This window comes from Bombina bombina, chromosome 7 (assembly GCF_027579735.1).
Source record: "Bombina bombina isolate aBomBom1 chromosome 7, aBomBom1.pri, whole genome shotgun sequence".
NCBI lineage: Eukaryota > Metazoa > Chordata > Amphibia > Anura > Bombinatoridae > Bombina > Bombina bombina.
This window is the reverse complement of record NC_069505.1, coordinates 410,462,987-410,482,163: the sequence shown is the minus strand read 5'-3', so window position 1 is coordinate 410,482,163 and position 19,177 is coordinate 410,462,987. Positions and strand designations below refer to the sequence as shown.

The 19,177-nt window shown below is 37.1% G+C and overlaps 1 protein-coding gene across 2 annotated transcripts in view; it reads right to left on the bottom strand.

Annotated features, from left to right (window-relative positions):
* Positions 1-19,177, bottom strand: part of ATRIP (ATR interacting protein) — a 236,748-nt gene that overhangs the window by 73,455 nt on the left and 144,116 nt on the right. For both annotated transcript variants that reach the window (XM_053721193.1, XM_053721194.1), the window contains exons 11-12: positions 10,237-10,328; positions 8,587-8,673 (exon numbers count right to left, since the gene is read on the bottom strand). In XM_053721193.1, the coding sequence (XP_053577168.1) occupies positions 8,587-8,673; positions 10,237-10,328 (179 nt within the window). The remainder of the gene's footprint in view (positions 1-8,586; positions 8,674-10,236; positions 10,329-19,177) is intronic.

Below are 19,177 nucleotides of genomic sequence, written 5' to 3'. Positions count from 1 at the left end.
ATATCCTAACTGCATTTCAATGAATCGATTTAGCCCAGAAAAAGTCTACAGTCTTAATAAGCCCTTTTTGAAGCCCTTATTTACGATCGTAATAAACATGGCTTACCGGATCCCATAGGGAAAATGACAGCTTCCAGCATTACATCGTCTTGTTAGAATGTGTCATACCTCAAGCAGCAAGAGACTGCTCACTGTTCCCCCAACTGAAGTTAATTGCTCTCAACAGTCCTGTGTGGAACAGCCATGGATTTTAGTGACGGTTGCTAAAATCATTTTCCTCATACAAACAGAAATCTTCATCTCTTTTCTGTTTCTGAGTAAATAGTACATACCAGCACTATTTCAAAATAACAAACTCTTGATTGAATAATAAAAACTACAGTTAAACACTAAAAAACTCTAAGCCATCTCCGTGGAGATGTTGCCTGTACAACGGCAAAGAGAATGACTGGGGTAGGCGGAGCCTAGGAGGGATCATGTGACCAGCTTTGCTGGGCTCTTTGCCATTTCCTGTTGGGGAAGAGAATATCCCACAAGTAAGGATGACGCCGTGGACCGGACACACCTATGTTGGAGAAATAATCCACACCCAAAATAATTTAAATTTTATAATGAAAAAAACTGAAAATATAAGCAGAAGATTCAAACTGAAACAGCTGCCTGAAGTACTTTTCTACCAAAAACAGCTTCAGAAGAAGAAAACACATCAAAATGGTAGAATTTAGTAAAAGTATGCAAAGAAGACCAAGTTGCTGCTTTGCAAATCTGATCAACCGAAGCTTCATTCCTAAACGCCCAGGAAGTAGAAACTGACCTAGTAGAATGAGCTGTAATCCTTTGAGGCGGAGATTTACCTGACTCGACATAAGCATGATGGATTAAAGATTTCAACCAAGATGCCAAAGAAATGGCAGAGGCCTTCTGACCTTTCCTAGAACCGGAAAAGATAACAAATAGACTAGAAGTCTTTCGGAAAGTCTTAGTAGCTTCAACATAATATTTCAAAGCTCTAACTACATCCAAAGAATGCAATGATTTCTCCTTAGAATTCTTAGGATTAGGACATAATGAAGGAACCACAATTTCTCTACTAATGTTGTTGGAATTCACAACCTTAGGTAAAAATTCAAAAGAAGTTCGCAACACCGCCTTATCCTGGTGAAAAATCAGAAAAGGAGATTCACAAGAAAGAGCAGATAATTCAGAAACTCTTCTGGCAGAAGAGATGGCCAAAAAGAACAAAACTTTCCAAGAAAGTAATTTAATGTCCAATGAATGCATAGGTTCAAATGGAGGAGCTTGAAGAGCCCCCAGAACCAAATTCAAACTCCAAGGAGGAGAAATTGACTTAATGACAGGTTTTATACGAACCAAAGCTTGTACAAAACAATGAATATCAGGAAGAATAGCAATCTTTCTGTGAAAAAGAACAGAAAGAGCAGAGATTTGTCCTTTCAAGGAACTTGTGGACAAACCTTTATCTAAACCATCCTGAAGAAACTGTAAAATTCTCGGAATTCTAAAAGAATGCCAGGAAAAATGATGAGAAAGACACCAAGAAATATAAGTCTTCCAGACTCTATAATATATCTCCCTAGATACAGATTTACGAGCCTGTAACATAGTATTAATCACAGAGTCAGAGAAACCTCTTTGACTAAGAATCAAGCGTTCAATCTCCATACCTTTAAATTTAAGGATTTGAGATCCTGATGGAAAAAAAGGACCTTGCGACAGAAGGTCTGGTCTTAACGGAAGAGTCCACGGTCGGCAAGAAGCCATCCGGACAAGATCCGCATACCAAAACCTGTGAGGCCATGCTGGAGCTACCAGCAGAACAAACGAGCATTCCTTCAGAATCTTGGAGATCACTCCTGGAAGAAGAACTAAAGGCGGAAAGATATAGGCAGGATGATACTTCCAAGGAAGTGACAATGCATCCACTGCTTCCGCTTGAGGATCCCTGGATCTGGACAGATACCTGGGAAGTTTCTTGTTTAGATGAGAGGCCATCAGATCTATTTCTGGAAGTCCCCACATTTGAACAATCTGAAGAAATACCTCTGGGTGAAGAGACCATTCGACTGGATGCAACGTTTGGCGACTGAGATAATCCGCTTCCCAATTGTCTATACCTGGGATATGAACCGCAGAAACTAGACAGGAGCTGGATTCCGCCCAAACCAGAATTCGAGATACTTCTTTCATAGCTAGAGGACTGTGAGTCCCTCCTTGATGATTGATGTATGCCACAGTTGTGACATTGTCTGTCTGAAAACAAATGAACGATTCTCTCTTCAGAAGAGGCCATGACTGAAGAGCTCTGAAAATTGCACGGAGTTCCAAAATATTGATCGGTAATCTCACCTCCTGAGATTCCCAAACCCCTTGTGCCGTCAGAGACCCCCACACAGCTCCCCAACCTGTAAGACTTGCATCTGTTGAAATTACAGTCCAGGTCGGAAGAACAAAAGAAGCCCCCTGAACTAAACAATGGTGATCTGTCCACCACGTCAGTGAGTGTCGTACAATCGGTTTTAAAGATATTAATTGAGATATCTTTGTGTAATCCCTGCACCACTGGTTCAGCATACAGAGCTGAAGAGGTCGCATGTGAAAACGAGCAAAGGGGATCGCGTCCGATGCAGCAGTCATAAGACCTAGAATTTCCATGCATAAGGCTACCGAAGGGAATGATTGTGACTGAAGGTTTCGACAAGCTGATATCAATTTTAGACGTCTCTTGTCTGTCAAAGATAGAGTCATGGACACTGAATCTATCTGGAAACCCAAAAAGGTTACCCTTGTCTGAGGAATCAATGAACTTTTTAGTGAATTGATCCTCCAACCATGATCTTGAAGTAACACCACAAGTCGATTCGTATGAGATTCTGCTAAATGTAAAGACTGAGCAAGTACCAAGATATCGTCCAAATAAGGAAATACCACAATACCCTGTTCTCTGATTACAGACAGAAGGGCACCGAGAACCTTTGTAAAAATTCTTGGAGCTGTTGCTAGGCCAAACGGCAGAGCCACAAACTGGTAATGCTTGTCTAGGAAAGAGAATCTCAGAAACTGATAGTGATCTGGATGAATCGGAATATGCAGATATGCATCCTGTAAATCTATTGTAGACATATAATGCCCTTGCTGAACAAAAGGCAGGATAGTCCTTACAGTTACCATTTTGAATGTTGGCATCCTTACATAACGATTCAATATTTTTAGATCCAGAACTGGTCTGAAGGAATTCTCCTTCTTTGGTACAATGAAGAGATTTGAATAAAACCCCATCTCCTGTTCCAGAACTGGAACTGGCATAATTACTCCAGCTAACTCTAGATCTGAAACACATTTCAGAAATGCTTGAGCCTTCGCTGGATTTACTGGGACACGGGAAAGAAAAAATCTCAGGAGGTCTTATCTTGAAACCAATTCTGTACCCTTCTGAAATAATGTTCTGAATCCAAAGATTGTGAACGGAATTGATCCAAATTTCTTTGAAAAAACGTAATCTGCCCCCTACCAGCTGAGCTGGAATGAGGGCCGCACCTTCCTGTGGACTTAGGAGCTGGCTTTGATTTTCTAAAAGGCTTGGATTTATTCCAGACTGGAGATGGTTTGCAAACTGAAACCGCTCCTGAGGATGAAGGATCAGGCTTTTGTTCCTTGTTGTGACGAAAGGAACGAAAACGATTAGCCCTGAATTTACCTTTAGATTTTTTATCCTGTGGTAAAAAAGTTCCTTTCCCTCCAGTAACAGTTGAGATAATAGAATCCAACTGAGAACCAAATAATTTATTACCCTGGAAAGAAAGGGAAAGCAGAGTAGACTTAGAAGACATATCAGCATTCCAAGTTTTAAGCCATAAAGCTCTTCTAGCTAAAATAGCTAGAGACATATACCTGACATCAACTCTAATGATATCAAAGATGGCATCACAAATAAAATTATTAGCATGTTGAATAAGAATAATAATGCTATGAGAATTATGATGTTACTTGTTGCGCTAAAGCTTCCAACCAAAAAGTTGAAGCTGCAGCAACATCAGCCAATGATATAGCAGGTCTAAGAAGATTACCTGAACACAAATAAGCTTTTCTTAGAAAGGATTCAATTTTCCTATCTAAAGGATCCTTAAAGGAAGTACCATCTGCCGTAGGAATAGTAGTACGCTTAGCAAGAGTAGAGACAGCCCCATCAACCTTAGGGATTTTGTCCCAAAACTGTAATCTGTCAGATGGCACAGGATATAATTGCTTAAAACGTTTAGAAGGAGTAAATGAATTACCCAAATTATTCCACTCTCTGGAAATTTCTTCAGAAATAGCACCAGGAACAGGAAAAACTTCTGGAATAACTACAGGAGATTTAAAAACCTTATCTAAACGTTTAGATTTAGTATCAAGAGAACCAGAATTCTCAATTTCTAAAGCAATTAGGACTTCTTTAAGTAAAGAACGAATAAATTCCATTTTAAATAAATATGAAGATTTATCAGCATCAACCTCTGAGACAGAATCCTCTGAACCAGAAGAACCATTATCAGAATCAGAATGATGATGTTCATTTAAAAATTCATCTGAACAATGAGAAGTTTTAAAAGACTTTTTATGCATACTAGAAGGAGGAATAACAGACATAGCCTTCTTAATGGATTTAGAAACAAAATCTCTTATGTTATCAGGAACACTCTGAGTATTAGATGTTGACGGAACAGCAACAGGTAATGGAACTTTACTAAAGGAAATATTATCTGCATTAATAAGTTTGTCATGACATGCAATACAAACAACAGCTGGAGGAACAGCTACCAAAAGTTTACAGCAGATACACTTAGCTTTGGTAGCTCCAGCACCAGGCAGCGATTTTCCAGAAGTATCTTCTGACTCAGTTGCAACGTGGGACATCTTGCAATATGTAAAAGAAAAAACAACATATAAAGCAAAATTGATCAAATTCCTTTAAATTACAGTTTCAGGAATGGGAAAAAAATGCCAGTGAACAAGCTTCTAGCAACCAGAAGCAATAAATAATGAGACTTAAATAATGTGGAGAAAAAAGAGACACCCATATTTTTTTTAGCGCCCAATAAGACGCCCACATTATTTGGTGCCTAAATGCTTTTGGCGCCAAAAATGACGCCACATCCGGAACACCGACACTTTTGGCGCAAAAGAACGTAAAAAATGACGCAACTTCCGGCAACACGTATGACGCCGTAAACAGAAAAAAAAATTTGCTCCAAAAAAGTCAGCGCCAAGAATGACGCAATAAAATGAAGCATTTTCAGCCCCCGCGAGCCTAACAGCCCACAGGGAAAAAGTCAAATTTTAAGGTAAGAAAAAAATGATTGATTCAAATGCATTATCCCAAATATGAAACTGAAATAAGGAATGTTGAACATCCTGAGTCAAGGCAAATAAATGTTTGAATACATATATTTAGAACTTTATAAAAAAGTGCCCAACCATAGCTTAGAGTGTCACAGAAAATAAGACTTACTTACCCCAGGACACTCATCTACATGTTGTAGAAAGCCAAACCAGTACTGAAACGAAGATCAGCAGAGGTAATGGTATATATATAAGAGTATATCGTCGATCTGAAAAGGGAGGTAAGAGATGAATCTCTACGACCGATAACAGAGAACCTATGAAATAGACCCCGTAGAAGGAGATCATTGAATTCAAATAGGCAATACTCTCTTCACATCCCTCTGACATTCACTGCACGCTGAGAGGAAAACCGGGCTCCAACCTGCTGCGGAGCGCATATCAACGTAGAATCTAGCACAAACTTACTTCACCACCTCCATAGGAGGCAAAGTTTGTAAAACTGATTTGTGGGTGTGGTGAGGGGTGTATTTGTAGGCATTTTGAGGTTTGGGAAACTTTGCCCCTCCTGGTAGGAATGTATATCCCATACGTCACTAGCTCATGGACTCTTGCTAATTACATGAAAGAAAACACAATAAAGGAATCATGTATAAATCCCATCCTGTTCAATAATCACCTTCTGGAGAAATTAACCCTTGATTCCATACAGATAAAAGGAGTCACACTGTGACCCTGTCGTCTTGCGTTATTACAGGTATAAAAAAATGAAACGATCTTACCAGAATCTAAGCCGTGGAACAGGAACACGGCCTCTCAAGTTTGACAGTGTTGTAGCATCGCTCCTGACATGGACTTGAGTGATAGAAAGCAGGCAGTGAAACTCGTCAACACTGATTGCTTAAGGAGCTGTTAATACGATTCTGGATGGTTTTGCAGAAAGACTCTCCCTGCATCTCCAGACCCTAACATTCGTCAATGCTCTCACTGAGAGGCTGACAAGACTACTTAAAACTCCAGTCCCATTCTAAAGAGTACTACCCTCCATAAGAGACTACTCCAAATTTTCTGACACTTCTCTGCCATCCTCCTGTGACGAAAGGCAAAGAATGACTGGGGGATGAGGGGAGGTATTTTAAGCCTTTGGCTGGGGTGTCTTTGCCTCCTCCTGGTGGCCAGGTTCTGTATTTTCCACAAGTAATGAATGAAGCCGTGGACTCTCCTCGTATTAAGATGTAAATATAGAATATTGCTTTTCTATCTTTGTCAACGATGCAATCCAGTAGCCGGCTAAAAAGCCTGTATTGATAAGACTTAGACATCAGGGGGACTATATTTAGGATTTTAATGTGGGGTAGTAGAATAAAGATGAGGTCATATTTTATCTTGAGTGAGAGACTGGGATATGTAAGCATGATCAGCACATGTCTGCCGCTCCGGTCGCGAGCTGCATAGCCATGGCGTGTATTATGTGAGAGGACTTGTAATACAAATAGCCGATGCTCTACAGTGTGTTGCTATAATCCTAGTAGAGCTGAGCTTTCTTGGTTATCTGAAGACGTTTCTAATTGTTATAGTGTTACTACCAATACATTATGGGCATTGCAAATAAGAAACTGGAAAAGTGGCTTAGTGTAAAGCTCAGATACATTTTAGTTAGTTATTATATGACCTTGTGGGAAAGTTGGCAATGTTGTCGCTGGATCTGTCAGCTTTAAAAAAAGGAGTGTAAATGAAAATCTAAGCTATAACGATAAAAGAAACTAACATACGACAATTAACTCCATTAAGTCATTTACATCATAGCAATATTAAGATCCCTACATTAATAAATCTAAGCTGTAAAATAAACATATCAGCAGGTTTATAATATGCGCTGCAGTTCCAATAATTGCAGATTTACTTTGATTAGCTCCCAGGTGTTGCAAGTATAATTCCTCTATTAGCGAAGTTTTTTTTTTTTTTTTTTTTAATTCTCAGGTTGTATTAAATGGAGGCATGTGGAGTATCTCCATTGCATGTTCCAGTAATGAGCCAGATGGTAAAAAGTTCCGTGGTCCTCATTCCATGGGTAGCTATTGCCTTCAATCTCTTTCAGGAGTGTAGATTGTAGATTATAACGATTAGCGTAGTAACCACGGAGGTGTTGAGTAACTACAATTTACATGGCAAAGTCTCCTGTGTGGCCCCCTGGAATGTGTCCTTGTAGGGATCCGGGCCGCAAAGCCTCTTGATGAAGAACGGAAGACCCAAGCCACTCATGGCGACAAAGACCCGGTTAGTCTCCGGCCTCAAGACATTACCATCCAAGGTAAATGGTAATTCTTGGGGAGCCACTTGGTAAACTTTCCTGGCTTGTGCTTTGGCCAATTCAGTGTGCCAAATACAAGTAATTGTCGGATGCTGTGAGATCGATAGCGACTCAGGGGCAATGGCGGGGTTTATTGAAGTGAGGCAGCTGGTGCCGTGCAACTGACCAACTAATCGCAGACCACCTAATCGATGAGATTCGGTGGCTACTATTTTTATGATCAATCTTACCGATTACTTGTTGCAGCCCTAGGCACCTCCAAATAAGTCAAATGGTGGGTGGAAATTGTCTACTGAAAACCAATTCCAACAAACAAAGTGTTAATGAATTCAGAATGTTTTCAAACACGACTGTTATGGTAATTTATTACAAGGCTACAGTTACAAGGTGTTTATGTCCCTTTAACGTAATGCATCATGATGTGTAGGTTTCCTAGCTAAGCTTCTTTTATCTGGTGTGTATTTTATACTAGCATGTCGTCACTGGGTGTACAGCACTGTGTACATTATACATGGTGCCTGGTGTGTATTTTATACTAGCATGTCGTCACTGGGTGTACAGCACTGTGTACATTATACATGGTGCCTGGTGTGTATTTTATACTAGCATGTTGTCACTGGGTGTACAGCACTGTGTACATTATACATGGTGCCTGGTGTGTATTTTATACTAGCATGTCGTCACTGGGTGTACAGCACTGTGTACATTATACATGGTGCCTGGTGTGTATTTTATACTAGCATGTCGTCACTGGGTGTACAGCACTGTGTACATTATACATGGTGCCTGGTGTGTATTTTATACTAGCATGTCACTGGGTGTACAGCACTTTGTACATTATATAAGCAATATGACAATTTGCATGGTGCCTGGTTGATTGAAGGGTATAAACCAGGATAAAATTTCAGCTCTAGACATGTGTTGAGTATACGCACCTCTCTATTGCAGGAACATGCTATCCCAGGCGGTGCGGCAGGCCAGTTCGAGTCTTGGACAGACAGCTTACTCAGAAATCTGACGACCTGAGGCAAAGAATGGGGTTAGATAAAGAATGCCAATGTGAATTCTATTTACACACTGCAACATGAGGACTACACAACAGCAGGGTGCCTAGAACGTTCATCCAGTTTCAGCGCAAGCATCACTTTTATTGTGTCTGTTTTCATATATTCTTTTTTTTTTTACTTTGCAAATACTTCATTGAACAAATTATCAGCCACTACAAACATAGAAATAGTATACATATAATGTGTCTTATCATTCAGGTTACGCTCATATAACATTGGTGTATAATATAATATAATCAGACTAGCAAAGAAGTATAATTATCGCTTTCATTAGTGTCGCTCATTTACAGTCCGTAAAAACGGAAGCTATACATAAACCAGAAACATACAATTCAGAAACCATAACATTATACAAGGTATATGGTTTTACTTTGGGGTGCGCAGTTGTTTCTTCTTTGAAGTGGCACAACTTTTAGAAGAAATACCTGTTGCTCTCTATCAGTGAGATGGTTCTGGTTATTTTAGTCAAATACTCCTTAAAAGAGGAATAAATATGAGGGAGAGCAGATCTAGCAGTGGTCCGATAACGTTAGGGAAATGTAGAGAGTTCAATAGGGCGAGGGGAGGAGCTATCTCTCTGTAATTATTTAAATGTGGTTACAGGTTGGCTATTGTTTTTTTAATTGCATATCTGAACATCTATATAAAGATTTTTTTATATTACCGGACAACAGTATTGTTGCGTGATTCAATATAACCCGTTAACACTGCTCTTTAGTCCTTTTAGTCGTTGCTTTTTAATAGCTGCTTTTGTGAGTGTCATTTCACACAATTGCCATTATTTTACTCTCTCTTTTTCGGGGAGCTCACTTTATTTTGCACTATATTTATAAGCACGCTCCTGAATCTACCTTAGTATGCTTTTATGAAAGAGAGCTGAGTTTCACCAAAGGATACCAAGAGAAAAAAGGAAATTTTATTATACAAGTAAATTTTTCTTTTCCCATTTGTACACTATCTGAATCACAAAAGTTAGATTTTTACTTCCATATTCCTTTAGGTAACGAGAGGCTGTGCAGCATATAATCTGATTTTCATGACACAGATAAAGCATGCAATTTCCAATATACTTCTATTATCAAAAGGTGCACACTCTTTATATTCACACTATCTGAGGCTCCTGTTCCTACTAAACATGTGCAGTATAGATAGACGTACATGCATTTTGTGATTGGCTGATGGCTGTCACATGATAAAGGGAGAAGAAAATTTGCCAGAAAATATTCTACTGCTCATTTCAAATTATATTGCTATTACATTGACTTCTAATTGTGTACTTCTCATTTATTAAATTTTACTGTATTTAGTGGTACTATACTACTGTGGTTTCTCAAACCTACAGGGCATTTCAGATGAACACTACTTGCTAATTTGTACACCAGCTCTAAATAATTAGTGAATAGGAAGATGGCATCAGTAGCAGCTGGTTATTATAAAAAAAATTTTTAAACCTGCTTCTTTGCATTTCATAAAGTTCAGTGTTATTGACATCAAACATTAAGAAAAAGTTGTAAATACCTCGTGTTCTAACTGAAGCCAGAGGGATCCAGACGTTGTCTTGTCTGGCCTCGAGATGACGTACCTGAACAAGGACAGCAGAGTGCAGCTTTCTATAACGAGAGGATGAACGGTGATATTTTTGTCTGAAGGTAAGGGAAATGGTATCCAGCAAGCCACGGAAAACCTCTAGCACTTGGGTCAAATAAGTAATACAAAAATGGCACTTTGTTCTAGCTGATATTTGCCTCATATATTTCTAACAACCATAGAGCAGACACTCATGGAGGGGTCATATACCCCCAATAGAAAATCACGAAATAATATTTTGTAATACGATTAATAAAGCAAGCACTTGGAGAGCATAGGAGTGGAAATACATATTGCCATGGACTTAACCCATCAAAACATGCTACGCCCAGAAATTCTGCAGCCCTAGTTGCCTTAAAGGGACAGTATACACCAGAATTTTTATTGTTTAAAAAGATAGATAATCCCTTTATTACCCATTCATCATTTTTTTCACCAAATTAGATCTCTAAAAAACACCCCATACTTCAGTAAAAACTTCAGTAACCTATGCATTTTTACCCTTTGGCTCCCTGAAAAGGCTGCAAGTAATGAGCTGCAGTATTATCCATCATCAAAGGGGTTAACATTTTAAGGAACACCTTCTATAATCTGGCTATTTTGTCTGCTCTTGTTGTTTTAATGATGACTTTTTTTTTTTCCATCCAAAGTGATTTTTCTATTGAACAGGAAACAGAATGTGTGGGAGGACAAAGCAGTTTAACAAATGTTGAAATAGCAAAACAGAAAGAAACCTACACGGAAACACATCTGGCAAGGATAGCGATTGTGGCTTAACTGTGCTTTTTCTTTTTAAAGACAAAGCTCTAATAACGATCACATCAGTAATGCAGTGAGTCACCATCTAATAACAATCACATCAGTAATGTAGTGAGTCACCATCTAATAACAATCACATCAGTAATGTAGTGAGTCACCATCTAATAACGATAACATCAGTAATGTAGTGAGTCACCATCTAATAACAATCACATCAGTAATGTAGTGAGTCACCATCTAATAACGATAACATCAGTAATGTAGTGAGTCACCATCTAATATCACATCAGTAATGTAGTGAGTCACCATCTAATAACAATCACATCAGTAATGTAGTGAGAGTCACCATCTAATAACGATCACATCAGTAATGTAGTGAGTCACCATCTAATAACAATCACATCAGTAATGTAGTGAGTCACCATCTAATAACAATCACATCAGTAATGTAGTGAGTCACCATCTAATAACGATAACATCAGTAATGTAGTGAGTCACCATCTAATAACGATAACATCAGTAATGTAGTGAGTCACCATCTAATATCACATCAGTAATGTAGTGAGTCACCATCTAATAACAATCACATCAGTAATGTAGTGAGAGTCACCATCTAAAAACGATCACATCAGTAATGTAGTGAGTCACCATCTAATAACAATCACATCAGTAATGTAGTGAGTCACCATCTAATAACAATCACATCAGTAATGTAGTGAGTCACCATCTAATAACAATCACATCAGTAATGTAGTGAGTCACCATCTAATAACAATCACATCAGTAATGTAGTGAGTCACCATCTAATAACAATCACATCAGTAATGTAGTGAGAGTCACCATCTAATAACAATCACATCAGTAATGTAGTGAGAGTCACCATCTAATAACAATCACATCAGTAATGTAGTGAGTCACCATCTAATAACAATCACATCAGTAATGTAGTGAGTCACCATCTAATAACAATCACATCAGTAATGTAGTGAGTCACCATCTAATAACAATCACATCAGTAATGTAAGTGAGTCACCATCTAATAACAATCACAACAGTAATGTAGTGAGTCACCATCTAATAACAATAACATCAGTAATGTAGTGAGTCACCATCTGATAACAATCACATCAGTAATGTAGTGAGTCACCATCTGATAACAATAACATCAGTAATGTAGTGAGAGTCACCATCTAATAACAATCACATCAGTAATGTAGTGAGTCACCATCTAATAACGATAACATCAGTAATGTAGTGAGTCACCATCTAATATCATATCAGTAATGTAGTGAGTCACCATCTAATATCACATCAGTAATGTAGTGAGTCACCATCTAATAACAATCACATCAGTAATGTAGTGAGTCACCATCTAATATCACATCAGTAATGTAGTGAGTCACCATCTAATATCACATCAGTAATGTAGTGAGTCACCATCTAATAACAATCACATCAGTAATGTAGTGAGTCACCATCTAATAACAATCACATCAGTAATGTAGTGAGTCACCATCTAATAACAATCACATCAGTAATGTAGTGAGTCACCATCTAATAACAATCACATCAGTAATGTAGTGAGTCACCATCTAATAACGATAACATCAGTAATGTAGTGAGTCACCATCTAATAACAATCACATCAGTAATGTAGTGAGTCACCATCTAATAACGATAACATCAGTAATGTAGTGAGTCACCATCTAATATCACATCAGTAATGTAGTGAGTCACCATCTAATAACAATCACATCAGTAATGTAGTGAGAGTCACCATCTAATAACGATCACATCAGTAATGTAGTGAGTCACCATCTAATAACAATCACATCAGTAATGTAGTGAGTCACCATCTAATAACAATCACATCAGTAATGTAGTGAGTCACCATCTAATAACGATAACATCAGTAATGTAGTGAGTCACCATCTAATAACGATAACATCAGTAATGTAGTGAGTCACCATCTAATATCACATCAGTAATGTAGTGAGTCACCATCTAATAACAATCACATCAGTAATGTAGTGAGAGTCACCATCTAATAACGATCACATCAGTAATGTAGTGAGTCACCATCTAATAACAATCACATCAGTAATGTAGTGAGTCACCATCTAATAACAATCACATCAGTAATGTAGTGAGTCACCATCTAATAACAATCACATCAGTAATGTAGTGAGTCACCATCTAATAACAATCACATCAGTAATGTAGTGAGTCACCATCTAATAACAATCACATCAGTAATGTAGTGAGTCACCATCTAATAACAATCACATCAGTAATGTAGTGAGTCACCATCTAATAACAATCATATCAGTAATGTAGTGAGTCACCATCTAATAACAATCACATCAGTAATGTAGTGAGTCACCATCTAATAACAATCACATCAGTAATGTAGTGAGTCACCATCTAATAACAATCACATCAGTAATGTAGTGAGTCACCATCTAATAACAATCACATCAGTAATGTAGTGAGTCACCATCTAATAACAATCACATCAGTAATGTAGTGAGAGTCACCATCTAATAACAATCACATCAGTAATGTAGTGAGAGTCACCATCTAATAACAATCACATCAGTAATGTAGTGAGTCACCATCTAATAACAATCACATCAGTAATGTAGTGAGTCACCATCTAATAACAATCACATCAGTAATGTAGTGAGTCACCATCTAATAACAATCACATCAGTAATGTAAGTGAGTCACCATCTAATAACAATCACAACAGTAATGTAGTGAGTCACCATCTAATAACAATAACATCAGTAATGTAGTGAGTCACCATCTGATAACAATCACATCAGTAATGTAGTGAGTCACCATCTAATAACAATAACATCAGTAATGTAGTGAGAGTCACCATCTAATAACAATCACATCAGTAATGTAGTGAGTCACCATCTAATAACGATAACATCAGTAATGTAGTGAGTCACCATCTAATATCATATCAGTAATGTAGTGAGTCACCATCTAATAACAATCACATCAGTAATGTAGTGAGTCACCATCTAATAACAATCACATCAGTAATGTAGTGAGTCACCATCTAATATCACATCAGTAATGTAGTGAGTCACCATCTAATAACAATCATCAGTAATGTAGTGAGTCACCATCTAATAACAATCACATCAGTAATGTAGTGAGTCACCATCTAATAACAATCACATCAGTAATGTAGTGAGTCACCATCTAATAACAGATCACATCATTAATGTAGTGAGTCACCATCTAATAACAATCACATCAGTAATGTAGTGAGTCACCATCTAATAACGATAACATCAGTAATGTAGTGAGTCACCATCTAATAATCACATCAGTAATGTAGTGAGTCACCATCTAATAACAATCACATCAGTAATGTAGTGAGTCACCATCTAATAACAATCACATCAGTAATGTAGTGAGTCACCATCTAATAACAATCACATCAGTAATGTAGTGAGTCACCATCTAATAACAATCACATCAGTAATGTAGTGAAGTCACCATCTAATAACAATCACATCAGTAATGTAGTGAGTCACCATCTAATAACAATCACATCAGTAATGTAGTGAGTCACCATCTAATAACAATCACATCAGTAATGTAGTGAGTCACCATCTAATAACAATCACATCAGTAATGTAGTGAGTCACCATCTAATAACAATCACATCAGTAATGTAGTGAGTCACCATCTAATAACAATCACATCAGTAATGTAGTGAGTCACCATCTAATAACAATCACATCAGTAATGTAGTGAGTCACCATCTAATAACAATCACATCAGTAATGTAGTGAGTCACCATCTAATAACAATCACATCAGTAATGTAGTGAGGTCACCATCTAATAACAATCACATCAGTAATGTAGTGAGTCACCATCTAATAACAATCACATCAGTAATGTAGTGAGTCACCATCTAATATCACATCAGTAATGTAGTGAGTCACCATCTAATAACAATCACATCAGTAATGTAGTGAGTCACCATCTAATAACAATCACATCAGTAATGTAGTGAGTCACCATCTAATAACAATCACATCAGTAATGTAGTGAGTCACCATCTAATAACAATCACATCAGTAATGTAGTGAGTCACCATCTAATAACATCACATCAGTAATGTAGTGAGTCACCATCTAATAACAATCACATCAGTAATGTAGTGAGTCACCATCTAATAACAATCACATCAGTAATGTAGTGAGTCACCATCTAATAACAATCACATCAGTAATGTAGTGAGTCACCATCTAATAACAATCACATCAGTAATGTAGTGAGTCACCATCTAATAACAATCACATCAGTAATGTAGTGAGTCACCATCTAATAACAATCACATCAGTAATGTAGTGAGTCACCATCTAATAAATCACATCAGTAATGTAGTGAGTCACCATCTAATAACAATCACATCAGTAATGTAGTGAGTCACCATCTAATAACAATCACATCAGTAATGTAGTGAGTCACCATCTAATAACAATCACATCAGTAATGTAGTGAGTCACCATCTAATAACAATCACATCAGTAATGTAGTGAGTCACCATCTAATAACAATCACATCAGTAATGTAGTGAGTCACCATCTAATAACAATCACATCAGTAATGTAGTGAGTCACCATCTAATAACAATCACATCAGTAATGTAGTGAGTCACCATCTAATAACAATCACATCAGTAATGTAGTGAGTCACCATCTAATAACATCACATCAGTAATGTAGTGAGTCACCATCTAATAACAATCACATCAGTAATGTAGTGAGTCACCATCTAATAACAATCACATCAGTAATGTAGTGAGTCACCATCTAATAACAATCACATCAGTAATGTAGTGAGTCACCATCTAATAACAATCACATCAGTAATGTAGTGAGTCACCATCTAATAACATCACATCAGTAATGTAGTGAGTCACCATCTAATAACAATCACAATCAGTAATGTAGTGAGGTCACCATCTAATAACGATAACATCAGTAATGTAGTGAGAGTCACCATCTAATATCACATCAGTAATGTAGTGAGTCACCATCTAATAACAATCACATCAGTAATGTAGTGAGAGTCACCATCTAATATCACATCAGTAATGTAGTGAGTCACCATCTAATAACAATCACATCAGTAATGTAGTGAGTCACCATCTAATAACAATCACATCAGTAATGTAGTGAGTTCACCATCTAATAACAATAACATCAGTAATGTAGTGAGTCACCATCTAATAACGAATAACATCAGTAATGTAGTGAGTCACCATCTATAACTATCACATCAGTAATGTAGTGAGTCACCATCTAATAACACATCACATCAGTAATGTAGTGAGTCACCATCTAATAACATCACATCAGTAATGTAGTGAGTCCACCATCTAATAACAATCACATCAGTAATGTAGTGAGTCACCATCTAATAACCAATCAATCAGTAGTGTAGTGAGTCACCATCTAATAACAACACATCAGTATATGTAGTGAGTCACCATCTAATAACAATCACATCAGTAATGTAGTGAGTCACCATCTAATAACAATCACATCAGTAATGTAGTGAGTCACCATCTAATAACAATCACATCAGTAAAGTAGTGATTCACCATCTAATAACAATCAACATCAGTAATGTAGTGAAGTCACCATCTAATAATATCACATCAGTAATGTAGTAGAGTCACCATCTAATACCAATACACATCAGTAATGTGTGAGTCACCATCTAATAACAATCACATCAGTAATGTAGCTGAGTCACCATCTAATACTATCACATCAGTAATGTAGTGAGTCACCATCTAATAACAATCACATCAGTAATGTAGTGAGTCACCATCTAATAACAATCACATCAGTAATGTAGTGAGTCACCATCTAATAACAATCACATCAGTAATGTAGTGAGTCACCATCTAATAACAATCACATCAGTAATGTAGTGAGTCACCATCTAATAACAATCACATCAGTAATGTAGTGAGTCACCATCTAATAACAATCACATCAGTAATGTAGTGAGTCACCATCTAATAACAATCACATCAGTAATGTAGTGAGTCACCATCTAATAACAATCACATCAGTAATGTAGTGAGAGTCACCATCTAATAACAATCACATCAGTAATGTAGTGAGTCACCATCTAATAACAATCACATCAGTAATGTAGTGAGTCACCATCTAATAACAATCACATCAGTAATGTAGTGAGTCACCATCTAATATCACATCAGTAATGTAGTGAGTCACCATCTAATAACAATCACATCAGTAATGTAGTGAGTCACCATCTAATAACGATAACATCAGTAATGTAGTGAGTCACCATCTAATATCACATCAGTAATGTAGTGAGTCACCATCTAATAACAATCACATCAGTAATGTAGTGAGTCACCATCTAATAACAATCATATCAGTAATGTAGTGAGTCACCATCTAATAACAATCACATCAGTAATGTAGTGAGTCACCATCTAATAACAATCACATCAGTAATGTAGTGAGTCACCATCTAATATCACATCAGTAATGTAGTGAGAGTCACCATCTAATAACAATCACATCAGTAATGTAGTGAGTCACCATCTAATAACAATCACATCAGTAATGTAGTGAGTCACCATCTAATAACAATCACATCAGTAATGTAGTGAGTCACCATCTAATAACAATCACATCAGTAATGTAGTGAGTCACCATCTAATAACAATCACAATCAGTAATGTAGTGAGTCACCATCTAATAACAATCACATCAGTAATGTAGTGAGTCACCATCTAATAACAATCACATCAGTAATGTAGTGAGTCACCATCTAATAACAATAACATCAGTAATGTAGTGAGAGTCACCATCTAATAACAATCATATCAGTAATGTAGTGAGTCACCATCTAATAACAATCACATCAGTAATGTAGTGAGTCACCATCTAATAACAATCACATCAGTAATGTAGTGAGAGTCACCATCTAATAACAATCATATCAGTAATGTAGTGAGTCACCATCTAATAACAATCACATCAGTAATGTAGTGAGTCACCATCTAATAACAATCACATCAGTAATGTAGTGAGTCACCATCTAATATCACATCAGTAATGTAGTGAGTCACCATCTAATAACAATCACATCAGTAATGTAGTGAGTCACCATCTAATAACAATAACATCAGTAATGTAGTGAGTCACCATCTAATATCACATCAGTAATGTAGTGAGTCACCATCTAATAACAATCACATCAGTAATGTAGTGAGTCACCATCTAATAACAATCATCAGTAATGTAGTGAGTCACCATCTAATAACAATCACATCAGTAATGTAGTGAGTCACCATCTAATAACAATCACATCAGTAATGTAGTGAGAGTCACCATCTAATAACAATCACATCAGTAATGTAGTGAGTCACCATCTAATAACAATTACATCAGTAATGTAGTGAGTCACCATCTAATAACAATCACATCAGTAATGTAGTGAGTCACCATCTAATAACAATCACATCAGTAATGTAGTGAGTCACCATCTAATAACAACATCAGTAATGTAGTGAGTCACCATCTAATATCATCAGTAATGTAGTGAGTCACCATCTAATATCACATCAGTAATGTAGTGAGTCACCATCTAATAACAATCACATCAGTAATGTAGTGAGTCACCATCTAATATCACATCAGTAATGTAGTGAGTCACCATCTAATATCACATCAGTAATGTAGTGAGTCACCATCTAATAACAATCACATCAGTAATGTAGTGAGTCACCATCTAATAACAATCACATCAGTAATGTAGTGAGTCACCATCTAATAACAATCACATCAGTAATGTAGTGAGTCACCATCTAATAACAATCACATCAGTAATGTAGTGAGTCACCATCTAATAACAATCACATCAGTAATGTAGTGAGTCACCATCTAATAACAATCACATCAGTAATGTAGTGAGTCACCATCTAATAACGATAACATCAGTAATGTAGTGAGTCACCATCTAATATCACATCAGTAATGTAGTGAGTCACCATCTAATAACAATCACATCAGTAATGTAGTGAGTCAC